This window comes from Dendropsophus ebraccatus, chromosome 2, assembly GCF_027789765.1.
Source record: "Dendropsophus ebraccatus isolate aDenEbr1 chromosome 2, aDenEbr1.pat, whole genome shotgun sequence".
Taxonomy (NCBI): Eukaryota; Metazoa; Chordata; class Amphibia; order Anura; family Hylidae; genus Dendropsophus; species Dendropsophus ebraccatus.
In genome coordinates this window covers 207,285,157-207,312,805 of record NC_091455.1, presented here as the reverse complement: position 1 = coordinate 207,312,805, position 27,649 = coordinate 207,285,157, and the positions used below count along the sequence as shown (strand labels likewise).

Genomic DNA, 27,649 nt, shown 5'->3' with positions numbered 1-27,649 from the left:
TGAGTACAGAAGGAACCTCTTTTGCTTAATAAAACCTATTACAGAGTTTCTTTAAATCACTTTTACTATTAATAGTTATTAATTTCTGCAAAGTGACATTTAAACAACAGTTACACTTTAAGTGAATGCAGCAGATCTGTAATACTTCACACAACCTGAGGACAAGGACAAAAAGCAGCCTTTTTCTGGATAACGCCTAAAAGTGAAGATTTGGGGGAAGAAAACAACAAGGAGAAAGTAATGGAGAAAGGAATTGATCCAATTTATTAAATTAGAAACTTTTCAGTAAGTACAACTTATATTTCTTCCCAAAAAATGGAGGCTTCTCCCCAGCACACCAGGCTTCTTGCAGCATGAGGTCATGTTCTTGTTGCATCACATCTCCATCCAGCTGTCAGACTTTCCATAGAGCTGTAGAAGTTTCTGAGAACCGTGCAGAAACTCTTCTGTTCTTAATAAGTCCCCATCTGCCGAGCAGTCGTTTGTGGCTCCAGCTCCGATCCCAGGGACGTGCGCTCACCACATGTTTGTTTTGCAAAAGAAGCGTCACCGCGAATATCAGTCGTTGCAGTTTTCATGGTCAGTCAAAAACAAGTGTGAACATGGACGACATCCGGCTCCACAGCATCTTCTCATTATTGCGGCACAGCCCGGAGGCGCCCAGACCGATATTTAACAAGATCTGTTCACTGAATATCACCCAGCTCATGAGGACAGGCCTATATGAGGACAGGCCTATATTGCTACATGTAAAAGTGATGCTGGACGACAGCTAATCCTAGGGTAATAAATAAATAAAGATTATACTTACCTTTCCAGGCTCCCTGGTGTCCTGATGCCTTGTTCCTGTGTTCCCTCCTCACTGCAGCCAACTCCAACACTCCTGAACCAGTCTCTGAAGCAACAGGCTGCTCAGCCAATTACTGGCTGAGACATTGTCCCGTCTCATCCACTTTATAGACGGGATCGGAAGTGCCAGGGGCGGCTGCAGTGAGCGGGGAACACAGGAACAAGGCAGCATGACACCAGGGAGCCTAGACAGGTAAGTATAATCTATATTATTTTGTATGGGCTCAGTAATAGAGCACCAATCCAGCAGATAGGCTCTTGCTTACAGCATAATGTCGGGCTATATAATACAGCCCTTACTCTATGTTTGACACATAGAAGTAGATGGGTCGAGTGGTACACATCAACATTCACTCTCCTCGGTTTCCAATGTATATTAGAGAATAAAATGTAACACAGAGGAAGAACCTAAACTTAGTATACTGAAAGTATGATGGGAGTTGCTGTAGGCTACAACCACTCCAACCATAGACTTTACTGTCACGGTATCTTTAGAGCCTAATAATCCTTATGGGCAGGCATGGACGCAGCAAGCAGGCACAGGAGGTCTGATGGAGATGATGTCATTATACGGCCTGGCACCAAGTGTGGCATCACATACACCTCTGTGGGGTACGGTGTATGTCACCTGTAGTTTACCAGGTTTCCAGCACTGAAGCCACTGACGTTCCAGTCCCCAGTAATACATTTATTATGGACAGTCTTTTCCATATGTACAAAGCAGAACAGTATAGCAAATATATAAAACACAAGACACAAATCCCGAGTGAGGCAGGATGATGGTGGCCACCTAGACGGCGGTGCCTCTCTCCAGGTTCTGCTTGATCTCGGCCGTGTATTTCCCATAAAACCTCTCTGCCTTCTTGTTGAACTTGGCGTTCCTCTCGTTGATGTAATCGATATCGGCATCGTCGTTGTAGGCGCGGCGGCGACTGTATTTCTCTCGCTTCTCAATCCTGCAACACAAAAATAACCAATGTTATAAAGAGTTACTGACAAAGGACAATGAACGAACACAGCATAAAGGAGATGTCCTGTCAGGGCAGCTCAGGACAGGCTCATAAAAGGAGTTCTATGGGGAATCTATTGGTATGCACTGAGCTCCCCCTACTGGTGTCTCCAGGAAGGAAGAAACAAATCTATTGATTTACTGTGTAAATGATGGGTTTCTGATCAGTCAGAATTGCAGCTGCACAAAGTCTACAGGGCAGCAAACGAGAGACCCAGCCGCAGAGAGAAAGCAAAGTCTATAGGTGCTTACTGTTTCTCCAGGTCGGTCACCATTCTGTCTACGCCGTCCTTAGATGGGACGTGTGTTCCATGATACAGGCTGTCAGATGTGGGATAGAAGTTTTCTCCACTGGAATAAATGAGTAATAAGCAAAATATATTATGCTGCATATACAGGATAGAAGTCAACATGTATAAGACTGAGTATAAATGAGGTGACCAAGAGTAAAATGTATATAAAGTACAATGTTTCTAGAAATCATATTACATTACTTATCCTGTACGGATCCTGAGTTACATCCTGTATTATACCCCAGAGCTGCACTCACTATTCTGCTGGTGGGGTCACTGTGTACATACATTACTGATCCTGAGTTACACCATGTATTATACCCCAGAGCTGCACTCACTATTCTGCTGGTGAGGTCACTTTGTACATACATTACATTACTAATCCTGAGTTACACCATGTATTATACCCCAGAGCTGCACTCACTATTCTGCTGGTGGGGTCACTGTGTACATACATTACATTACTGATCCTGAGTTACATCCTGTATTATACCCCAGAGCTGCACTCACTATTCTGCTGGTGGGGTCACTGTAAGTCAGAATATTGAGTTCAGCTCTGGAGTATAATACATGAAGTAACTTAGAACCAGTAAGATAAGTAATGTCATATTTATTATGATCTGTACAATGGTCAGTAGTCAGCTGTCGGTGCACTTACTGTTTCTCTCGCTCCCTCTCGTACTCCTCCATGTCCGGTCTGATCTGTCTAGTCAGTCTCTGGTACTGGCGCAGTTGTGCAGCTGCGTAATCTGTGGAGAGAAATTTATGGTTTATGAATGACTGGAGGGACGATATGATCTCACACCGCATGAAGAGCCAGGGAGCAGGGTTGATGCCTTCCTCAACCCCCCTGTATCAGCTTTCTGTCTTCCTATAGGGAGCCCATCAGTAAGTAGGGGCTGAACAAAGGCGATTTACCTGAGAATCCCATATCCGGGTTCTTTCTCTTCTTCTTCCTCTCCCAGCGTTCCGCCTCGTCTGCGCTGATCTCCAGGAGTTTCGCTCTCTCATAGTCCACCCCATTGGCCGCACATTCCTGGAACAGAAAGACAAAGTTGAGGACCAGACAAAGATCTTTGCTCACCAGATGATGCCGAACCTCTGAGAGTCCGCTGTCTCCACAGATGTAAGTGGGGACCCCGTATTTACCCTCTTCCTCTCCTCCTCCTTCAGCTCCCACTCCAGTCGGGCTTTCCGGGCCTCCCAGTTGCTCGGCAGCTTCTGCCTCTTGTCTTCCTCCACCACTTCCTGGTGATTCAGTTTCCGCGCTTCATTCTGGAAAGTGATCAAACCCTTTAATTGCTTTATCTCTGGATAAGACAGACTGATAGTGGGAACAGGTTTAGGAAGGTTTATTCTGCTGTGCAGGTGGGGTCGGGCATCCACCAAAGCCCCAGAGAACCTCAATTATCATTGTATCTGCAAATGTGTAATATAGTTTGGCTTTCAATTCATTATTAATTTCAATATAACAGTGAATGAGAACACAACAAGGAAAAGTCTGGTGTAGAGCGAATACCTCTCACAGCTGGGAGTGCGTTACAATGTATCTAGTCTAGGCAATACTCTGTGAGCTAGACCTCAGACTAATAGCTGTATGTGTTTCACCCCCTGCCCATCCTCATCACAGCCTGGCAGCAGTCACCCCCCTGCCCATCCTCATCACAGCCTGGCAGCAGTCACCCCCCTGCCCATCCTCATCACAGCCTGGCAGCAGTCACCCCCCTGCCCATCCTCATCACAGCCTGGCAGCAGTCACCCCCCTGCCCATCCTCATCACAGCCTGGCAGCAGTCACCCCTCTGCCCATCCCCATCACAGCCTGGCAGCAGTCATCCCCCTGCCCATCCCCATCACAGCCTGGCAGCAGTCACCCCCCCAGCCCATCCCCATCACAGCCTGGCAGCAGTCACCCCCCAGCCCATCCTCATCACAGCCTGGCAGCAGTCACCCCCCCTGCCCATCTTCATCACAGCCTGGCAGCAGTCACGCCCCTGCCCATCCTCATCACAGCCTGGCAGCAGTCACCCCCCTGCCCATCCTCATCACAGCCTGGCAGCAGTCACCCCCCTGCCCATCCTCATCACAGCCTGGCAGCAGTCACCCCCCTGCCCATCCTCATCACAGCCTGGCAGCAGTCACCCTCATATTCAAGAAACTTGTGAGCATCACTCAATAACTGGTCTGGTGCTAGTCCATATGCTCCAAATAGTCAAATTCCAAGAAGAAAACTGAGCAAACATTAAATGGACTGCACCTCAAATTACAGAAAAATATATAATAATTTCATATAAAAAAATAAATAAAATCAAACACTTAAAGTCACTGAAAACATATACCAACTGCAAACACTGGTCCAGATAGGGACACAGTGGAGCCAGCCCCTCCTATTACCATGAATATAGGAGGTTGTAGCTCATCAAGAACCTGCCACACATTATATTGGATGGTCTGTACATTATTTTAGGTGCACTCTGTACATTATACCAGGTGTGAGCTGTACATGAAATCGTGCACTCTGTCCGTTACACTGGGGGCGCTCTGTACATTATATTGGATGGACTGTCCATATAGCAGGGGCGCTCTGTACATTATATTGGATGGACTATCCATATAGCAGGGGCGCTCTGTCCGTTATTTCGGGGCGCTCTGTCCGTTATATTGGCGGCGCTTTGTACATTATCTGGTATTTTGTCTCTCACCCTCTTCAGGTGCAGTTCCCGGAACTTCCTGAGCCGCGCTTCTCGTTTCTGAGCGGCCAGATCCTCAGCGGATGTAGATGGTTCCTCGTCCTCCGAAGACTCCTCAGAAAATTCAATAAATTGGAAATTATTCAGGGAAACAGAAACCCTCCTCTTCTATTACCTGCCTCTCCCTGTTATCAGCCACTCAATGCCAGGAGACACGACTGTACAGATAAATAAAGAAGAGCAGAAGAAGAGCAGAGGATCACCATAGCTAAACCCTGGAGCACCACAAGTCCCAGCACTGTCCAGCAGACAGCAGCAATTAGTCCTAACACAATCTATAAAACAGAGCTGGAAACGCAAGATATATTAAATTAAGAACTCCAAGTCCCATCAATGCCTAAAAGATCACAATCAACTACAAATCCCAGCATAACCTGACAAACTAGGCTGAAGAACTACAAGACACAACTATGATGGCATGGCATAACATGAAGGACTACAGGTCCCAGCATTACTGACCCAACATGAAGGACTACAGGTCCCAGCACTACTGACCCAACATGAAGGACTACAGGTCCCAGCACTACTGACCCAACATGAAGGACTACAGGTCCCAGCACTACTGACCCAACATGAAGGACTACAGGTCCCAGCATTACTGACCCAACATGAAGGACTACAGATCCCAGCATTACTGACCCAACATGAAGGACTACAGGTCCCAGCATTACTGACCCAACATGAAGGACTACAGGTCCCAGCATTACTGACCCAACATGAAGGACTACAGGTCCCAGCATTACTGACCCAACATGAAGGACTACAGGTCCCAGCATTACTGACCCAACATGAAGAACTACCAGTCCCAGCATTACTGACCCAACATGAAGGACTACAAGTCCCAGCATTACTGACCCAACATGAAGAACTACCAGTCCCAGCATTACTGACCTAACATGAAGAACTACCAGTCCCAGCATTACTGACCCAACATGAAGGAATACCAGTCCCAGCATAACTGACCCAACATGAAGGACTACCAGTCCCAGCACGCCATCTACTACAATGGTAACACATCAGCCCACGGCATCTCAGGCTTCAGCTCACCCCAGGGGCATAGACCGAGGAATTGCTGAGCGTTGTAGTCCCCCACACCCTCCCCACCTCGTATCCCGGGGTGTCTCAGACACTGTTACGTACACTCACCTCCTCTCTCTCTTCCACTTCTTTAGCCTCGGTCGCCATCTTGCTTCTGAAAAAAACAAAACTTCCGCCCTCACTACGTAAAAGCGGCCGTGAAGGTGTCACGTGCGTGTGACGTAATTCCGGCATTTCCCAATAGCGCCCTCCCTGCTTGTCTCCTAGCAACAGGACAAGCTAACATGGCGGCCTTGGTGAGTGTGTTTACACAGAATACAGTGTATATTGTGTGAGAGGGGGGGACAGAGAGGATTAGGTGTACATTATATAATCCGGCATCTGATAGTACGTAATGTAACCGGGTGATGGTGGATTAGCAGGACTTTATCTTTGGGTTGGCAATGTGTTATTATTGACTTATTAATAATGTTCACACTGTGTCACATGAGGTGAGGTTTATATTATCAAGAATTAAAAAACAAAACAAACATGGCTGCTTTTTTCATCCATAAACAGCGCCACCCTTATGCTCAGGCTGGGACTGGTATTGCAGCGCAACTCTACTGTAGTTAATAAATCTGTACTGTAATACCGCACACAACCTGTGGACGTGAGTGACTCCATGTTTTACATCAGGGATAGGGGACTTTTGGTCGTCCAGCTGTTGCAAAACTACAATTCCCATCATGATGGGAGTTGTAGTTTTGCTACAGCTGGAGAGCGGAGGGTTCCTCACCCCTGTCGTACATGAAAACTGGCTTTAGTTAACCCAACGTGACCTCCTGTCTTATCGACCAAGTCCTGATTGCCTCATCCAGCGATCACCTCACCTGAGGGGTCAGAGGTCAGGGACCCCCCACCCTCACCATATACTGTGGATAAGCTATAGATATCTGTCACGTGACTACTTCTTTATTATGTACTGACATGATGTATATATCAGATTATAGAAGAACAAATCCAGAAGTGTGGTTACAAGACGGACAGCGATGTATCCGAGCTCTACCTGGGGAGAAGGTGAGGACCTCCACTGTATGTATGCGTCCTGTCCTGTACACAGCCTTAAGTGTTCTGTATATAACCCGAGGCTCTCAGCAACTCTGCTTCTATTAAAGGGTACTCTGATGGGAAAAAAACACTTGAAGTGTCACTGTCATTTACATTTTTTGGGCAGAAATCAATAGTACAGGGGATTTTAAGAAACTTTGTAATTGGGTTTATTAGCCGAAAAATACATTTTTATCATTAAAAAGCAGTTTGAAGCTCTCCCCCCTGTATTCATGATTCTCTATGGAGAAGGGAGGGGTGGAGGGAGATAAGGCACCAAAACAGGACAACAAAGAGTTAATTTACAGCTACATCACTGGGCTATCTCCTCTGAAGTCAGCACTGACCTCTGAATACCGGCTTTCATACAGCTCCCACTGTTTAATCCTTTGTTCTCTGCTCTCTGCTGCTGACTAATCTCCCTCCCCCCCCCCTCCCCTCTCCATAGATTACACAGGGCACGTCTGATGTAAAAGAGTTGACATTTCCTGATAATGAGCAGTGACTGAGAGAGAGGAGGAGGGGGGGGGGAACCTGGGGAAAGACTTTTTGAATGCAGATAATGGCAGATTTGGCTAATAAACCCAATTACAAAGTTTCTTAAAATCGCCTGTACTATTAGCTTCTGCAAAAAAAAAAAAAAAAAAAAAAAAACACGACAGTGACACTTTAATAAATTAAGAGAAACAGACTAGTTGGCTAGTCCTGTGTTTTGAGACTCTTTGATGAGGCTCCACGGGCTCTTCTTTTGCACTTTAATAAATTAACTGGTATCCGAAAATTATACAGATAAGTCAATTACTCTTATTTTATAAATCTCCAGACCTCCAGTACTTATCACCTGCTGTGTGCCCTGCAGGAAGTCATGTAGTCTTTCTAGCCTGACACAGTGCTCTCTGCTGCCACCTCTGTCCATGTCAGGAACTGTCCAGAGCAGTAGAGGTTTTCTATGTGGATTTGCTGCTGCTCTGGACAGTTTCTGACAGAGGTGGCAGCAGAGAGCACTGTGTCACACTGGAAAGAATACACCACCTCCTGCAGGACATACAGCAGCTGATAAGTACTGGGAGGCTGAAGATTTATAAAAGAAACGTAATTGACATCTGTATAACTTTCAGGTGATTTACAATCATTTTGGTTTTGTCGGAGTTCCCCTTTAACACATAATAATTATGTATAGACGCTTATTGTGTATTTATTCTATGGAACATTTATTTTCTTATGTGTAACTAAATGAAACAGGGTGGCCGTACACCTCAGGGTATAGATCATATAAACCAGAATTATCATTTGTAATAGTGAACAGATGAGATTAGAGATGACCGATGACAGACTGTGATCATCCGAAAGGAAGTCAGGCTCATTGGAGTGTTTGTTCATGAACGACAGTGAAAGATTATGCGTCATTGATGGTGTATGGGCTAAAGTCTCTACGAAACGCTAGGTCATCACATGGTCAATTGTTTGATGTGTTTTTTTACCTGCCTTTAATCGTTCAGTGTAATTGCACATTGTCCATTATTTTGCTGGGATCAGATGGAGTAAACAATCAAAGTAACGATCGTAACTAACGTCCATCGTTCTGTGTAATATGGTGAACGATTTCAGTTTAACGATAAACAATCTTGTTTGCGATCGTTTATTGTTAGTCGTTAATCGTTAAAAATCACTCCGTGTAATAGGACCCTTATACCAGTGGTGTCAAACCAGCAACTGGATGTCACGGTAGTTAACGTGACTCTATGGAGCCGGAGAGCTGCCGACATCTCGCACCTCAGAGACCAAGGCGTCTGAGAACACGGCTGCTGTTGTATCATTCCAGTGGGTCATGACTTCTGCTTCATGCATGCGTACTGTACCCCACCACCAGTATACTAAGGGCCCTATTCCACCGGACGATTATTGTTTGCATAATCGTTAACGATTAACGATCTCAAACAACCGCTCTTGCGAAAGACCTGGAAACGTTCACTCATTTCCAAGGAACGATAATCGTTACTTATGATCGTAATTGCGATCGTTTTTTCTTCGCTATTTATTCGCTATTGCGTTTGTATCTATTGCGAACGACCGAACGATGTCTTATTCAATGCGAATGATTTGCGAACGTTTTGCAAACGAGCAACGATAAAAATAGGTCCAGGTCTTATAAAGCAATCAACGATTTCTCGTTCGGTCGTTAATCGTTAACTGCATTTCAACCGAACGATTATCGTTTAGATTTGAACGATTTAATGATAATCTGAACGATATTCGTCCGGTGGAATAGGGCCCTAAGGGTGGTATTCCACGGGCCGATGGGGGCCCGATCAACGATGTAAACGAGCGCCGATCTGCTAGATCGGCGCTCGTTTACTGGGCCTATTCCACGGCCCGACAATCGTTTAGCGAGGGCCGCAGGGACATTATTACCGATGTCCTTGCAGCCCTTCTTTCATACTTTACCTGTCCAGGCTGCAAGTCTTCTCCTTCTCCCGCTCCCGCACCGCAGCAGCTTTGGAGCGGCCTGTCTGAACTGACAGACCGCTAAGCCAATCACTGGCCGCGGCGGTCCCGGCCAGTGATTGGCTGAGCGGTCTGTCAGTTCATACAGGCCGCTCCGAAGCTGGTGCGGCATGGGACTGGGAGAACGAGGAGACCTGCAGCCTGGACAGGTAATGTATGATGTTTGTGAAATCGGCGGTCGCCGGCCGCACCCGCTATTCCACGTAGCGATGCGCGGGTGGCGACCAATGATTTTAGGTTTGAACCTAAATGACAGATTAGCCGATGACACGATCATCGCTCTGATTCGGCCGATTATCGCTCCGTGGAATAGGCCCCATGGACTAGAGATATCACAAGATTACAGCTCATCAACTAACATGTGGCAGATGGTATTATAAATGCAAAACCAATATAATCATTTATATATAAAGAGGATGTATCGCCTAGATTCAATGATCAAGTCCTTTTTTGAAACCTGTCATTTTCAGATTCTTTAAAAGTTTATTTAATTTTTATTTCATTCTTATGGGGGCTGCCATATACCCTGAGCTAGGTCACCCCCCTCCCCCCCATTGGTGACATACTGTTACATCATTATTATTCTTGTCTGACTGACAGATTATATCCCCCTGCAGAGCACTGAAGGAGATCTCCGACCTGTCAAGATTCCGTTTGTTAAAGTATTTATGGCTGAACCACAACAAGGTAATAAAATAGCAAAGAAAAAGAAACAAGGGAAAACCTCCAGCTGTCAGGTTATGTATCCATAGCATAAGATTAGTAGCCCATCTAATATGTAGGGGGGGGGGGTGTCTTGGGACAATGGCCTCTCCCACCCCTCCAACAACAGATATCATGGAAAAGAAGAATCAGGTTGGATTTTATCCTTTTGTTCTTAGTGGAGGTAAGCCGCCACCAGAGCTTTCTCCCTTCTCTTCATTTAGAACACATGCACGCTAAGCGGAGCCAAACATAAATGTATATGTGGGGATCAGGGGAGAGAACTTTCAGTCAGACAAACCAATGGCCATATGGCCAGATTAAGAGCCATTAGTCAGGTGATAAATATCAGTTCAGGCTCAAGGAACCCATTCTGCTTATATCTGTTATATAGAATTCTTTATTTTTATTTCAGATATCAAAAGTAAACTTTCTAGGAAGTAATTTCCGCCTGGCAGAGTTATACCTGAACAGCAATGAACTCTGTGATATCACAGGTACTGCTCTAAAGTGATGTCACATCTATCATCCGGTGCCCCAGCAATGTGTATTATACCCCAGAGCTGCACTCACCATTCTGCTGGTGAGGTCACTGAGTACATACATTACATTACTGGTCCTGTCCCGATCCTGAGTTACATCCTGTATTATACTCCAGAGCTGCACTCACTATTCTGCTGATGAGGTCACTGTGTACATACATTACATTACTGATCCTGAGTTACATCCTGTATTATACTCCAGAGCTGCACTCACCATTCTGCTGGTGGGGTCACTGTGTACATACATTACATTACTGATCTTGAGTTACATGCTGTATTATACTCCAGAGCTGCACTCACTATTCTGCTGGTGGGGTCACTGTGTACATACATTACATTACTGATCCTGAGTTACATCCTGTATTATACCCCAGAGCTGCACTCACTATTCTGCTGATGGGGTCACTGTGTACATACATTACATTACTGATCCTGAGTTACAGCCTGTATTATACTCCAGAGCTGCACTCGCTCTTCTGCTATGTGCTGTATTATGGATACGCTGCAGTGCTGTATTTCTGGCTGGGATACATTAGAGGATAGTCCTTGTGACCTCCGATCAGACACTTGCGGCCTCCGATCTCCCGTGCCGGCAGACACATTCCCTCCATCATGGTTGAGAGCTGGGAGACAGATAGCGGCTGCAGTTAATTTGGCGGCATATGGCGGTGTACAGAGGTGATTCATCCTCGCTGTGAGATAATCCGTCTTTCAGCTCCACTTTCATTCATCGTCCCCGGATTTCCCTTTGATTTCTTTACACTTTCCATTTAGGAGGATGAGAGTGAGGCCGGGAGCGCGGTGTATGATGGTGATGAATCAGATCCGCGCCGGCTGGTCCCACACCAATGTGTCCTCACTTTGTTTTATAGCAGTCGGGTCAAAGACATAGAAGAGTGCAGGATATACTTCTCAGCCTCCAGGAAAGTTGGGTGACACCACGTAGGGCTCTACTGGTGGACATATTGGCTGCAGGGGAAAAGAGACAGGTGGGAGGCCATAGACTGAGAGTTACAGAGTGCAAACACAGCAGCACAGAGTATTTAAGAAGAAAGTGTGCTGACCTTCTGGGAGGTGCAAGATGGAAAGCTGCACAATGGAAATGTCCAGCGGCACAGAGTATTTTAGGAGACTAGTGCGCTGAACTCGAGAAAGGTCACTGACTGAGAGTGAAGGAGAAAGGGGCCCAGAAGCACAGAGTATTTCAGGAAACAAAGTGTGCTATCTTTGTGGGAAATAAAAGACCGGATACAGAGTGTAAGAAGCCGGGTATTCCAACAGCACCAAGTATTTAAGGAAAGAGTGGGCTGATATTCTGGGAGGTTGCATAGGGAATGTTACATACTGGGAGCAAGGTGTCCAGCAGTGCAGAGTATTTCAGGAGGGGAGTGGGCTGATCTTGTGGAAGGTCAAAGCCTTAGAGTTACATAGTATAAGGGTCAGAAGATTTCAGGAAAAAGTTTCCTAATTTTTGGGAAGTGCAATACTAAGGGTTTCATAGTGAAAGAAGCAGGGTCTCCCAGCAGCACAGAGTTTTTCAGGAGAGGAGTGTGCTCTTCGTGTTGGAGGACTTAAAGTTACATAGCGGAAGGATCAGGGTCTCTGAGCAGTACAGAGTATTTCAGTAAAGGGAGGTTGTAGTTATGTAGTGGAAGGAGCGTTATCTCTGAGCAGCACAGAGTATTTCAGGAGAGGAGTGTACTGATCTTATGTATGCAGTGATCTGATCATGTGATGATGCGAGACATCACTCTGACTCTTGTGATCCTCTCCCTGTAGGTCTCTCCATTATTGGTAATATCTTCCTTCTTCCTCCTATTTCCAGGGTCGGTGAAGCATTTAACCTCATTACAGACGCTGATGCTGAACGACAACCGACTGACAGATCTGCAGGGAACCGTGAAGGAGCTGAGAGGAATGACCAACCTCCGCGTCCTGAGTAATCTCCTCCTGTCCTGTACAGATCGTGGGTGCATGCTGGAGTCCATCTGAACCTGAACTTTCGGCATTTGATTAGCGGTGGCTGCTGAACTTGGATAAAGCCCTAAGGCTATGTGGAAATCATGGATATAGTCATTGGCTGTATCCATGTTTTCCAGACATCCTTAAAGCTTTATCCAAGTTCAGCAGCCCCCGCTAATCAAATACCGAACGTTCGGGTTCGGATGGACTCGGGCATGCTTGAGGTTCGCTCATCTCTAATTGTGGGGGATCCTCATGCCTGCACGCTGCCACCGGCTCACTGACTGTAGTCTGCAGAGGGGCTCCCTGTACACCCTATAGATTACCCCCCATAGCTTATACTCCAACGTTTACAGCCATTTATGTTTTTTTTAGAGTGTAGAACAATTCCCTACAGTAGACTTGTCCCAGCACAAATCCTAGATAGGCTGATTCAGTATGGCTCTTAGCGCAGTCAGGGGTACTCCAGCTAATTTTTTTTTTTCTTTCTAATCAACTGGTGTGAAAAAGTTATATAGTTTAGTGATGTACCTCTATTAAAAAATCTGCACAATAGGGAGCTATCAGCAGGTTAGATTCATGTAATCTGCTGATAGTTGCCCTTTAAAGGGGTTGTCCAGTGCTACAAAAACATGGCCACTAGAGATGAGCGAACCTGGAGCATGCTCGAGTCCATCCGAACCCGAACTTTCGGCATTTGATTAGCGGTGGCTGCTGAAGCTGGATAAAGCCCTAAGGCTATGTGGAAAACATGGATATAGTCATTGGCTGTATCCATGTTTTCCAGACATCCTTAGAGCTTTATCCAAGTTCAGCAGCCCCAGCTAATCAAATGCTGAAAGTTCGGGTTCGGATGGACTCGAACCCGAACCCGGTTCGCTCATCTCTAATGGCCACTTGTCCTCAGTTCAGGTGCGGTTTGCAATTAAGCTCCATTTACTTCAATGAAACTGAGCAGCAAAACCCCACCCAAGCTGGAGACAAGAGTCGTGTTGTCTCTGAAAGAAAGTGGCCATGTTTTTGTAGCGCTGGATAACCCCTTTAACGCTAGCTCCTCTGGTCATCTGTGGTGAAGACATGTGAACAGAGTCTAAGGGTCCTATTCCACAGAGCGTTTTTTAACAATAAACGATTGCAAAGGAGATCGTTTATCGTTAACCTGAAATCGTTCACCATGTTACACAGAACGATGGACGTTATTGCCATCGTTACTATGATCGTTTATTCCTTCTGATCCCAGCAAAACAATGAACAATGTGGAATTACACTGAACGATTAGTGAACAAATGCGGAACCTGAGCGAACGAATGTGGAATTACAGCGAACGATTAGCGATAATTTTAGGTCCAGATCTAAATCAACTATCCACGACATACGAACGATTTTTCGATCATTGCCTGCAATTACACAATACGATTATTGCTTAAATTCGAACAATATAACTATTTTTCGCTCAATAATCGTCCCGTGTAATAGGGCCCTAACCCTGCATCATAGACCAGCTGAGAGGCTAGTGATGAAGTGTGCTGTAGCAGTGTATGACTGATATGTATAGATGCCTCTCAGGGCCTTAGGAAAGCTGAGTGACCCCCTATGTGCACTGACAAGACATACTGTACTAGAGATGATGATACATTTGCATCCATCTTATATCTCTCACTTTCTTTTCCCATTTAGATTTATTCCACAACCCCCTAGAACAAGATCCCGGTTACCGCCATTGTGTCATCCACCACCTTCCTTCTGTGCAGCTGCTGGACCGTGAACGTAAGCCGGCGCTCTCACGTCTGGGACCAATTTCAGCCCCTCTCTTTTCCCTTGATGTAAATTCCGCGACATGAAAACACCACATGTATCTAAATGGAAGCAGATTGGCTGCCCGCAGCTCGCATAGTTCCTGCCGCCTCCCGTAACAAGTGACAAAGTGCAGTCGCCAATTACAGCGGATTTGTGAATTCAGAACGCAGAAAATCTGCACAATCCCCGGACGCTGCTTTGTGTTGTTTAATCTGTTGTGGCAGCAAATTTACATCTGTCTGTATGGGGCGAGCGGGCGCGCCCCGCACCACACTATAAACAGCAGGGCTGGTTATGGTTACGGGATATTTTAGGGGAATTACACAAACACAAAAGAAGCTAAATATATATATATATATATATATATATATATATATATATATATATATATATATAAAGTGGAAACTAAAAATGCTGAGCGATTTCTGGATAAGGATAACCAGCTGTTGATAGGCCTGTCTAAAGCAGGGATGGGGAAACTTCAGCTGCTGCAAAACTACAATTCCCATCATGCCTGGACAGCCAAAGCTTTAGCTTTGGCTGTCCAGGCATGATGGGAATTGTAGTTTTGCAACAGCTGGAGGGCCAAAGGTTCCCCATACCTGGTCTATACTAATGTTCCCTACTCTGTGGCTTTCAAGCTGATGCAAAACTACAACTTCCAGCATGCCCTGCTTCTAGAAGCTGCGGTCTTGAAACAGTTTGAGATCCACAGGTTGAGCAATGCTGATATTTTTGGTGCTAATTTAAAGGGGTAGTTCACCCCCAAAAAATTATTTTTAATCAACTGGTGCCAGAGATTTACAATTTACTTCTATTAAAAATGCAAGGCTTCTAGTACTTATCAGCTGCTGTATGTCCTGCAGGAAGTGGTGTTCTTTTCAGTCTGGAGAGCAGAAGAGGTTTTCTTTGGTAATTTGCTGCTGCTTTCTCTGGACAGTTCCTGACATGGACAGAGGTGGCAGCAGAGAGCACTGTGCCAAACTGGAAACAATACACCACTTCCTACAGAACATACAGCAGCTGATAAGTACGGCAAGACTTGAAATTATTTAATAGAAGTAAATTACAAATATCTGGCACTTCCTGGGACCAGTTGATATGAAAGACATTTTTTGGTGAACTACCCCTTTAATTGCTGTGTAAACCCAATATGTTCCTCACTATCTATTTCATTGTCTCTTGCTGCAGATGTCACACAGAAGGAAAGAGAAGAAGCCTTCCTGCTGTATAATCCTCACAGGACCGCTGTCATACAGTCCCTGGGTTTCGGGAGAAGAACGGACTCCGTCCTTGGTAGTCGTCCAGCAGTTCAGAGCTCTATGGGCCATAGATCATCCAAGAGTAAGAGATGTTGGGCTCTATTCACTCAGATAATAGTCTGAACCAGGGCCGCTTTAACCAGAGGGCACATGGTGCACGTGCACCGGGCCCACTGGTTAAAGGGGCCCCCCCCGAGCAGGCCGGCCGTTGCTATGTGCGACCAATGCGGTCGCACAGGGCTCCGGACACCAGCCTGTCAGGGGGGAGCGCCATGGATGGGTAATCTACTTACCCCTCCATGGCGCCCCCTGCAGGGCCCCCCCGTCCGCGGCTGCCCCCGTCCGCTGCTGCTGCGGCGCTTCAGCGCTGCAGCAGCAGCGACACTGACAGAGAGAGAGCCATTGGCTCCCTCCCTGTCAGTCACTCTTTGGCCGCACTTCCTGCAGTCACAAGAGGCCGCACTCTCCCTCTAGCGGCCGACGTCACTGGAGCGTCGGCGCGAGGGTAAGGGGAGTGCAGCCTCTTGTGACCGGAGGAAGTGCGGCCACAGGAGGGAAGAGAAGAGGAACGCGTGGACCCAGGTGAGTAACAGTGTTTGTTTTTTTCAATGTTATATGGGAGGGGGAGCTATATACTATGGGGGGGGGGGGGCACAGGGGGCTATATACTATGGGGGGGGGGGGGGCACAGGGGGCTATATACTATGGGGGGGCACAGGGGGCTATATACTATGGGGGAGCACAGGGGGCTATATACTACTGGGGAGCACAGGGGGCTATATACTATGGGGAGCACAGGGGGCTATATACTACTGGGGAGCACAGGGGGCTATATACTATGGGGAGCACAGGGGGCTATATACTATGGGGAGCACAGGGGGCTATATACTACTGGGGAGCACAGGGGGCTATATACTACTGGGGAGCACAGGGGGCTATATACTATGGGGAGCACAGGGGGCTATATACTATGGGGGAGCACAGGGGGCTATATACTATGGGGGAGCACAGGGGGCTATATACTATGGGGGGGGGCACAGGGGGCTATATACTATGGGGGGGCACAGGGGGCTATATACTATGGGGGAGGACAGGGGGCTATATACTACTGGGGAGCACAGGGGGCTATATACTATGGGGGAGCACAGGGGGCTATATACTATGGGGGAGCACAGGGGGCTATATACTACTGGGGAGCACAGGGGGCTATATACTACTGGGGAGCACAGGGGGCTATATACTATGGGGAGCACAGGGGGCTATATACTATGGGGAGCACAGGGGGCTATATACTATGGGGAGCACAGGGGGCTATATACTATGGGGAGCACAGGGGAGCTATATACTATGGGGAGCACAGGGGAGCTATATACTATGGGGGAGCACAGGGGAGCTATATACTATGGGGGAGCACAGGGGAGCTACATACTATGGGGGAGCACAAGGGGCTATATACTACTGGGGAGCACAGGGGGCTATATACTATGGGGAGCACAGGGGGCTATATACTATGGGGGAGCACAGGGGGCTATATACTATGGGGGAGCACTGGGGAGCTATATACTATTGGGGAGCACAGGGGGCTATATACTATTGGGGAGCACAGGGGAGCTATATACTATTGGGGAGCACAGGGAGCTATATACTATTGAGGAGCACAGGGGTCTATATACTATGGTGGAGAGCACAGGGGGGCTATATATTATGGAGAGCACAGGGGGGCTATATACTATTGGGGAGAGCACAGGGGGCTATATACTATTGGGGGGGAGCACAGGGGGGCTATATACTATTGGGGGAGAGCACAGGGGGCTATATACTATTGTGGGAGAGCATAGGGGTCTATATACTATTGGAGAGCACAGGGGGGCTATATACTATTGGGGGAGAGCACAGGGGGGCTATATACTATTGTGGGAGAGCACAGGGGGGCTATATACTATTGTGGGAGAGCACAGGGGTCTATATACTATGGGGGAGAGCACAGGGGGGCTATATATTATGGAGAGCACAGGGGGGCTATATACTATTGGGGAGAGCACAGGGGGCTATATACTATTGGGGGGAGCACAGGGGGGCTATATACTATTGGGGGAGAGCACAGGGGGGCTATATACTGTTGGGGGAGAGCACAGGGGGGCTATATACTGTTGTGGGAGAGCATAGGGGTCTATATACTGTTGGAGAGCACAGGGGGGCTATATACTATTGGGGGAGAGCACAGGGGGGCTATGTACTATTGTGGGAGAGCACAGGGGGGCTATGTACTATTGTGGGAGAGCACAGGGGGGCTATATACTATTGTGGGAGAGCACAGGGGGGCTATATACTATTGTGGGAGAGCACAGGGGGGCTATATACTATTGTGGGAGAGCACAGGGGGCTATATACTACTGGGGAGAGTGCACAGGGGGGCTATATACTAATGGGGGAGCGCACAGGAGGGCTGTATATAACTGGAGGAGCACATGAGGGGCTATATACTACAGGGACACCTTAAAACTATGGAGGCACAGAGGGGTGTAACTATGTAGGGGTACAGAGGGGTGTAACTACTGTATAGGGGTACAAGGGACCTAACTACTGTATGTGTTGGAGCCTAAAATATTTGTCTGGCAGATTCTGGAGAGAAGATTCACAGCCAGGAGAAGACTTCAAGGTGGCCCAGGCTGGATGGAGAGAAAAAGAAAAGGTGACAGACTCTGATCAGAGAAGACGCCCCCGGTGAGTCACTGGATGTAACTGCACTCTGTTATAGGGTTGTAGTGTTAGGGGTCATGATGTGGCGGCATTATGTAATGGTATCAATGGTGATATCTTTCTGTTTTGTTTAGTGCAGTTTTTATGTAATATGTAATCACTGTATGGTGGTAGGAGTGTTATAAGGTAACTACTGTATGTATTGGGGCTCTTGATACAGTGTGGGGGCAAATTCAGTACATTATACAATGTGCCGAAAGGGAAGGGGGGGGCCCACTCTTGAGGGCTGTGCACTGGGCCCACCAATGTATTAAAACGGCTCTGGTCTGAACTGCAGTACTAGACACGGTCACATGTCCATGTATGATGTGGTACCTTTGTTCTTCCGAATGATCAGGACCCCACTGATCATATCACTTATCCTAAATCAACATGTTTGGTCTTTAGAAAACACATATTGGGGCACATTATGGATGGGCCCCTGGCGTACCCCACAGGACAGGCACAGATTCTTACCTTTTCTGTGGCATATACCAGGCGTAAGCCCCACTAGCCTAATGGGCGGGCGGCGGGGTGATGGGGCACAGGAAGATGGGGAGGAGGGGTGGCCTCTTCCTGCACCCAATTTATCATGGTTTACACGTGCGAACAGACATAAACCATGCAGAAATCTACCCCTGCTGCGGAGCAGGGCAGGTCCCGCCAGTCAAGTGCATCTTTTAATAAATCTGGCCAGGTAAATGGGGGCGGGGCTTTATTTAGGATCAGACAATCTTAATAAACATCCCACCTTGAGCTGTGCCAAAAGGCATTGTGTACAGTCTCTTCTACTGCAGCAGTCACTGTTTACAGTCTCTTCTACTGCAGCAGTCACTGTTTACAGTCTCTTCTACTGCAGCAGTCACTATGTACAGTCTCTTCTACTGCAGCAATCACTGTCTGTGTACAGTCTCTTCTACTGCAGCAGTCACTGTGTACAGTCTCTTCTACTGCAGCAATCACTGTGTACAGTCTCTCCTACTGCAGCAGTCACTGTGTACAGTCTCTTCTTCTACTGCAGCAATCACTGTGTACAGTCACTCCTACTGCAGAAGTCACTGTGTACAGTCTTTTTTACTGCAGCAGTCACTGTGTACAGTCTCTTCTACTGCAGCAGTCACTGTATACAATCTCTTCTACTGCAGCAGTCACTGTTTACAGTCTCTTCTACTGCAGCAGTCACTATGTACAGTCTCTTCTACTGCAGCAATCACTGTCTGTGTACAGTCTCTTCTACTGCAGCAGTCACTGTGTACAGTCTCTTCTACTGCAGCAATCACTGTGTACAGTCTCTCCTACTGCAGCAGTCACTGTGTACAGTCTCTTCTTTTACTGCAGCAATCACTGTGTACAGTCACTCCTACTGCAGAAGTCACTGTGTACAGTCTTTTTTTACTGCAGCAGTCACTGTGTACAGTCTCTTCTACTGCAGCAGTCACTGGGTACAGTCTCTTTTACTGAAGCAGTCACTGGGCACAGTCTCTTCTTCTACTGCAGCACTGTGAACAGTGTCTTCTACTTCAGCAGTCACTGTGTACAGTCTCTTTTTCTACTGCAGCAGTCACTGGGTACAGTCTCTTCTACTTCAGCAGTCACTGTTAGAGATACAGTAAGCGAACCTCGAGCATGCTCGAGTCCATCCGAACCCGAACGTTCGGCATTTGATTAGCAGGGGCTGCTGAACTTGGATAAAGCTCTAAGGTTGTCTGGAAAACATGGATACAGCCAATGACTATATCCATGTTTTCCACATAGCCTTAGGGCTTTATCCAAGTTCAGCAGCCACCGCTAATCAAATGCCAATCGCTCGGGTTCAGATGGACTCCAGCATGCACCAGGTTCGCTCATCTCTTGTCACTGGGTACAGTCTCTTCTAATACTGCAGCAGTCACTATGTACAGTCTCTTCTCCTACTGCAGCAGTCACAAAGTCTAAAAAAAAACTAGGAATGGTGAGAAAAAACGAAAGTGTCACAGTTATACCGCACTCCATGGACATGTGTCATACCTGCTAAAATATATTTTCATTTCTAGTAAATATTTTTCTCTTTGCAGGAAATCGCGCTATTACAAGCAACTCAGACAGGTAAGAAAAGAGAAGAGGAAAAGGAAAAGCCTAGAATACAGAATTTTTAGGAGTCCAGTGGGCGGCTCTAATCAGTGGCAGATAATATTACCATTATGAAAATTCATAGTGATCACTGTCAGTCATTAGGGCCGCCCACTGGATTCTTAAGCCCAGAAAAACCAAAGATTTTATTCTATAAACAAAGAACAATTTTAAATCTTGATGGTATTTTTTTTTTATTACTTTTATATTGTCACAGGTAAGTTTTTTTTATGTTTTTGTTGCTTAGCTTTTTTACTCAGTAGGATTAGCGAGAACACATTTTACCACAGCGGTTGAACAAAACTTTGTGAAAGAGCCAAAAAAACAGATTTATTTAAAGGGGTTGTTTACCAAAATATCTGCCCTCTTGTGTACGTAATAATTTGGATACTTCTAGCTGCTCCCTCTTGTGCAGTTATACAGCTTGTGTTACCTGCAAATAGTAACCATCATTCTCATACACATTGGGGCTGGGTTCACACTACGTATATTTCAGTCAGTATTGCAACCAAAACCAGGAGTGGATTAAAAACACAGAAAGGATCTGTTCACACAATGTTGAAATTGAGTGGATGGCCGCCATATAACAGTAAATAACGGCCATTATTTCAATACAACAGCCGTTGTTTTAAAATAACAGCAAATATTTGCCATTAAATGGCGGCCATCCACTCAATTACAACATTGTGTGAACAGATCCTTTCTGTGTATTTAATCCACTCCTGGTTTTGGTTGCAATATGAGGACCACAATACTGACTGAAGTATACGTAGTGTGAACCCAGCCTTAAACTTCCTACAACCCCTTAGCTAAAGCAAGCAGTGTACAGATTTGCTAGAAGTCTCAAAGACCTACATTGCAAGTGTATTGCAATGCAAGTCTATGAGACATCTGGCAGTTCTGTATACAGATTGCTTTAGCTACAGGCTATAGAATTGCTGGAAGTTTAAAAAGTTATCCAAAATTAACAAATATAGCTGCTTTCTTCCAAAAACACCTGTTTTAAGATCGTAGTATTACAACTCGGATCTATACAGCGCAATGGAGCTGAGCTGTAATACTAAATACTAACTGAGCCCAAGAGTGGCACTGTTTCTGTAGGGAAAAAGCCATGTTTTTTCTAAGGCTATGTTCACACAACGTCTGTTGTTGCCGATTGCAACAACGGTCATGATCAATACGAAAATATACGTTACGTTGCAGTCTGTGGAATCCCGGCTGGAGTGTAAACACATAGTATACGCCTTGGCCGGGATCTATAGCAGCGCTGCAAAAGACTGACACGTCAGTTTTCTGCGGCCGCTATTCATTGAATAGAGGCCGCAGAGAACCTGTCAGTGCACACAATGAAGCGTGCAGCTCCGGCTGCACGCTCCATTGTCTGCAGTGGGGAGTTCTGATGCGGGCACGCACTGATGCGCCCGCATCAGAACTCAGCGGTGCTAAAGATCATCCGGCCCGTACTGCAGTACCGTCTGTGACCAGGCCGGGTCACTGAACGGCCGGTGTCATACAGCGTCTGAACATAGCCTAATACTGGATAATTCCTTTAAATGTGAATCTTGCTACCATGGCAAAATGATAGTTACCTTTTAATGGGGCATTTAGTGGTGGAAACAGGCAACGTTTCATTACGCCTTTCTGTGACTTTGTGAAGGAAAGCAGGGAGGTTGGAGTTATTTATCACAAAAACAGAATTCCGGTTCAGTATGAGTTTTGAGGACTAAAAAAACCTGCAGAAAAAAAACTAAAACTTGTATTATTACAGAAGCCTAGGGAAGGCCCAGCAGTCAGGGACATACATAGAGTCTCACCTGTAACATTGTACTCAGTGATGACACAGAATCCCTCTTGATTCCTGGTAGATGACCTTGCACTTTGCCAATATTACAAGGTCATCTATTACAGTTTTCCCACAGGTAGACATTACAGTGGCTGCCCAATAATGGGGATTCATAGGGCAAATTAATTTTTGAAATTTGACCAAACTTGTTCATTTTATACCTTTTTGTAGAAGACTATTTTGTTTAGTCTTGCTGCTGTTTCCATAGGACTGATGTGGTGACCCTTGAAGATAAGGTTCTACTGAGAGGATATCAGAGATCCATCATGCAGCTGACACTCTTTGACTGGAATAAGATCCCAGTATCCAAGCATAAACGCTTGGAGGAGAAATCCATGGAAGCTCCCCAGTTACTGACAGTCGAATTTCGGTGATAATCAAAGATCAGTAGTGTGAATGGAAATGATGGGAGAAGACTCAACATAGTGATCACCACCCAGGCTCCAAGGCTGTTGGGAGGCAAAAGCCCCAGTGCCGCATGCCTGCTGGATCTTTTGCAAAAAACAAACTAAAGAAAAACAGTACACTGGCCCGCAGCGTCTTCAGTCAATGTTGCATTATATTAATAGTAAAAATAGGACATAAATATGAATTAAATAGCATCTTCAACCACAGCTGCTATTATCATCAGTGGTGCAGTGCTTAGACCTGGGCTACACAGGGCAAGAATTAAAAGAATGAAATATATACTGTCTGTTATGTCTATTAAATCACTGAAATATTTGTACTTCTTTAGAAATAACATGAAAATATTGCCAACTTTACATCCTTCCTACATAAACACATATATAAGTACTGTAATACCACACCCTGTATAAAAGAATATAATACTATACTATTACAAGAATATATCTACTATAATACTGCCCCCTATATACAAGAATATAACTACTATAATACTGCTCCTATATACAAGAATATAACTACTATAATACTGCTCCTATATACAGGAATATAACTACTATAATACTGCTCCTATATACAGGAATATAACTACTATAATACTGCCCCCTATATACAAGAATATAACTACTATAATACTGCTCCTATATACAAGAATATAACTACTATAATACTGCTCCTATATACAAAAATATAACTACTATAATACTGCCCCCTATATACAAGAATATAACCACTATAATACTGCTCCTATATACAAGAATATAACTACTATAATACGGTTCAGGGAAGAAAAAGAGTGCTGCACCTCACACCTATAGCTGATACTAGTACCTCTCGGCTCAATTCACCTCTCGGATCAATTCACATACAGAATTCTGATGTTTTTTTATGCAGCCGAGAGATACTAGTATCAGCCATAGGTGTGAGGTGCAGCACTCTTTTTCTTCCCTGAACCGTATTTTGTTTCTCTCTTTTCTCCGTGTTTTGCACTCCTCCTGGTGAGACCCACATGACCGCAATTAGCAGGAGACACCTGAGTGCTCATGGTTTTAATCCCTCCGGTCTGTCCCATTCTATCTTTGATAGCTATGGTGAGTGCAATACCTTATCCAGACTTGTGCTGTTTGGGGGTAGCTTCCTCCGCCGGTGGTGCTGGCTGGGTTTTGGTGTGGCATTTTTGGGTCTGGTCCTGTGGCATGGGGTTGCAGGGCCGTTCCATGGCCTCCCTTCCCTGACTGTGCACGCCTGCGGGGGTGGTGGTCGCTGACTGGCACAGTGTGGACTTAGTGTAGGGACCCATGTGTATCAGATACCGGCACGAGGTACATGGGGCAGTGTGGCTTGATCAATTCACATACAGAATTCTGATGTTTTTTATGCAGCCGAGAGGTACTAGTATCAGCCATAGGTGTGAGGTGCAGCACTCTTTTTCTTCCCTGAACCATAACTACTATAATACTGCTCCTATATGCAGGACTATAACTACTATAATACTGCTCCTATATGCAGGAATATAACTACTATAATACGGTCTCCTATATACAAGAATATAACTACTATAATACTGCTCCTATATACAGGAATATAACTACTATAATACTGCTCATATATACAGGAATATACTACTATAATACTGCTCCCTATATACAAGAATATAACTACTATAATACTGCTCCTATATACAGGAATATAGCTACTATAATACTGCTCCCTATATACAGGAATATAACTACTATAATACTGCCCCTATATACAGGAATATAACTACTATAATACTGCTCCTATATACAGGAATATAGCTACTATAATACTGCTCCCTATATACAGGAATATAACTACTATAATACTGCCCCTATATACAGGAATATAACTACTATAATACTGCTCCTATATACAAGAATATAACTACTATAGAACTGCTCCTATATACAAGAATATAACTACTATAATACTGCCTGTGTATACAAGTATATAACTACTATAATACTGCTCCTATATACAGGAATATAACTACTATAATACTGCTCCTATATACAGGAATATAACTACTATAATACTGCTCCTATATACAAAAATATAACTACTATAATACTGCTCCTATATACAAGAATATATATAAGAATAAAAATATGTTCTATGTACTAGAATGATAGTATGATATTACTGAATATAAATAAAGGGCAAAAAAGTAGAAGGAAAAGTAGAAGGAAAAGGACCAGTAGTAAGCGTGTGAGTGTCCTGGATGTAGCAGAGCTGTGCGTTTCTTCCCGTGGTCTCTGGAATATAACACGTGTACAGGACGGCACACATATCAGTTTGATAAACAGGTTCTAAGTTCTATCAACAAATCAAGGTTCACCCGCTGAACGTTTTGACATTGCTTTGGTTTGGGGTTTGTCACTAACCTTCTTAGAGGGGCGGCCGCGTCTCCCCGAACTTAACGGACAAAAACATTTACGTAACCTCAGAATAACATCTGCTGCGTGCGATTGGGAATTTTGTGTCATTGAATGAAAACCAGAGAGCAGAATGTTATGATGACATGTCAGGTCAGTTTTGCCTCCTCGTGACCACACGGCTCGTTTCTTCTAGAAGGTCTTGTCCTCTGTGCGGGTCTTCAGCCTTCTCTGTGACTTCTTTATGAGGTTTGTGATCCTCATCGAGCGTCCAGCACTTTGGAGGTCTTGTCTTGTATTTCATATCTGACTAATTGATCTGAATCTGAACTGTGTAATACTCCATACCTCCAGTGGAGGCGCTGCTAGGAAACTGAACACATACTACAAGGTTCCCCCACAGTTTGCAGCTGATCATTGGGGATCGCAGCAGAATGACACTTTAAAGGGGTACTCCGAACCAGGGGTATTTTTCAGCTATGGTTGGGGATGGGGTGGTTATGGACGGCGGAGGTCACTTACCTCCCCCGTTCCAGCGCCGGGTCCCGGATTGCGCTGCCCGGTACACCCGTCCCGTGGCCGTTTCCTGGTGTGAGCTGTTGCATGAGACGTGATGGTTCAAGGCAGCTCAGCCAATTAGCGGCCGTAGCACAGTCCCGCCTCAGCAGCTGAAAGGCTAAGCTGCCTTGAGACGTCACGTCTCATGCAGCAGCTCACACCAGGTGTACCGGGCAGCGCAATCCGAGACCCGACGCTTTAACGGGGGGACAGTGACCTCCGCCGTCCATAACCACCCCATCCCTGGTCATAGCTGAAAAGCAACCCCGGGCCGGAGTACCCCATTAAGATCATTGTTAACACCATCATACTCATAGAGGCCTGACCTAAAGAAATGGGTTTCCTTTTCTAATCTAGAACCCTCTGTGGTCAGATAAAAACCCTGAACATGCTCTGTGCTGCTGTGGTGCCTATGGTTGTTATTTCTTACCAGGCCAAATGGGAAGAAACATTCTAATTCTGTGTTTGAATAGTCAGCCCTTCCATGTGATTCTCCCCCACAGCGCCTTATTTACCAAAAATGTCTTTTTACCCCAGGAAAACAACACTGAAATCTCAACCACTAGAGGCCCCCCCTTCATTGCAATCTGTTGTCCACTGTTTGTTGCAAGGAGAAATCTGTCTCTAGTAACAGTTATATCAGGACAGAACACGGTAATGGGGGCAGAGTTTACCATATGCTATGTGCAGGACAGAGCCTGAGGAAACATGGACTGTGTACTAGAAAGCTGAGACTGTCTACCTGCGGAGGATGATTTATACTGTTCCTGAAAGGTAAATCAAGTCTTTCCTCTCATTTGCTTCCATAGTGTATTACCTGCTGTATGTCCACAATGCTCCAGTGTCATCTCCCCTTCCTTAATGTAACCCCTTCCTTGCTGTGCAGCTGCAGTTTCATTCATCTCTGCTCACATAGCATCGTATAAAGCTAGTACATCAGTAACCCCTTCTCTCCTCCACGTCTGATCTATAGTAATGTAAAAAAAAATCATCCACCAGCGCTATATAATGGCAGGAAGGGGTATGTGCTGTGCTGTGCTGTGCGGGTGTCAGTGCAGATCTACTGTATCAATCTTAAAGAGTCACTGTCGTATTTTTTTTTTTTGCAGAAATCAATAGTCCAGGCGATTTTAAGAAACTTTGTAATTGGGTTTATTAGCCAAATCTGCCATTATCTGCATGTAAAAAGCCTTTTCCCAGGTCCCCCCCCCCCCTTCCTCTTTTTCATCCACTCTGAAAAATCTGAAAATTGTGACTTGTTGCAGGAGACGTACCCTGTCTGCTCTATGGAGAGGGGAGGGGGGAGGAGGAAGGAGGGAGTTAGCCGGCAGCAGAAAGCAGATAACAGAGGATTACAGGCAGGGAGCTGGGTGACAGCTGTAATCAGAGCTCAGACAGGTCACTGGTGACTGTCACAGGAGATATCCCATGAGGGATTTGTAGATTAACTCTTTGTTGTCCTGTTTTGGTCTTTTCTTTAGCTCTCTCCATAGGAGAACAATGAAGACAGGGGGAGAGCTTCAGACTGCTTTTTCATGATAAAAATGCATTTTTCGGATAATAAACCCAATTACAAAGTTTCTTAAAATCGCCTGGACTATTGATTTCTGCAAAAAAAATTCACGACAGTGACACTTTAAGTAATGACCATTTAGTTTATGGCTATATATCTACAGATCCAACTGTAACAAACCCTCAGCTATAGGAATCATAAGGTCTATACGAGTGTTTAACGGGTACTCCAGGAAAAAAATGTTTTCAAATCAATTAGAGCCAGAAAGTTACATAGATTTATAAATTAC

General features: G+C 45.4%; 3 protein-coding genes across 5 annotated transcripts in view; 2 read left to right on the top strand and 1 right to left on the bottom strand.

Moving 5' to 3' along the window:
• Positions 1–1,516: 1,516 nt before the first annotated feature.
• On the bottom strand, positions 1,517–6,146 carry SYF2 (SYF2 pre-mRNA splicing factor). Of its 2 annotated transcripts, none has more exons than XM_069959331.1 (7): positions 6,047–6,146; positions 4,853–4,951; positions 3,301–3,426; positions 3,070–3,187; positions 2,810–2,900; positions 2,111–2,209; positions 1,517–1,805 (listed from the first exon to the last, which is right to left on the bottom strand). In XM_069959331.1, the coding sequence occupies exons 1-7, from the start codon at positions 6,083–6,085 to the stop codon at positions 1,640–1,642; spliced, it is 738 nt and encodes a 245-aa protein (XP_069815432.1). In that variant the 5' UTR covers positions 6,086–6,146; the 3' UTR covers positions 1,517–1,639. The 2 variants fall into 2 exon arrangements, with proteins under 2 accessions (XP_069815432.1, XP_069815431.1); XM_069959330.1 differs by having other exon boundaries at positions 4,853–4,954; positions 6,047–6,145.
• Positions 6,138–23,175, top strand: LRRC72 (leucine rich repeat containing 72). Of its 2 annotated transcripts, none has more exons than XM_069959333.1 (9): positions 6,138–6,234; positions 6,924–6,997; positions 10,150–10,219; positions 10,650–10,731; positions 12,602–12,715; positions 14,416–14,505; positions 15,727–15,831; positions 20,591–20,621; positions 22,697–23,175. In XM_069959333.1, the coding sequence occupies exons 1-9, from the start codon at positions 6,223–6,225 to the stop codon at positions 22,860–22,862; spliced, it is 744 nt and encodes a 247-aa protein (XP_069815434.1). In that variant the 5' UTR covers positions 6,138–6,222; the 3' UTR covers positions 22,863–23,175. The 2 variants fall into 2 exon arrangements, with proteins under 2 accessions (XP_069815434.1, XP_069815433.1); XM_069959332.1 differs by having other exon boundaries at positions 15,727–15,879.
• A 2,131-nt stretch (positions 23,176–25,306) lies between these two features.
• The window catches only part of BZW2 (basic leucine zipper and W2 domains 2), a 64,552-nt gene continuing 62,209 nt past the window's right edge, over positions 25,307–27,649 (top strand). The window contains exons 1-2 of the mRNA XM_069959322.1: positions 25,307–25,442; positions 26,385–26,621. Of these exons, the coding sequence (XP_069815423.1) occupies positions 26,599–26,621 (23 nt within the window). The 5' untranslated portion in view covers positions 25,307–25,442; positions 26,385–26,598. The remainder of the gene's footprint in view (positions 25,443–26,384; positions 26,622–27,649) is intronic.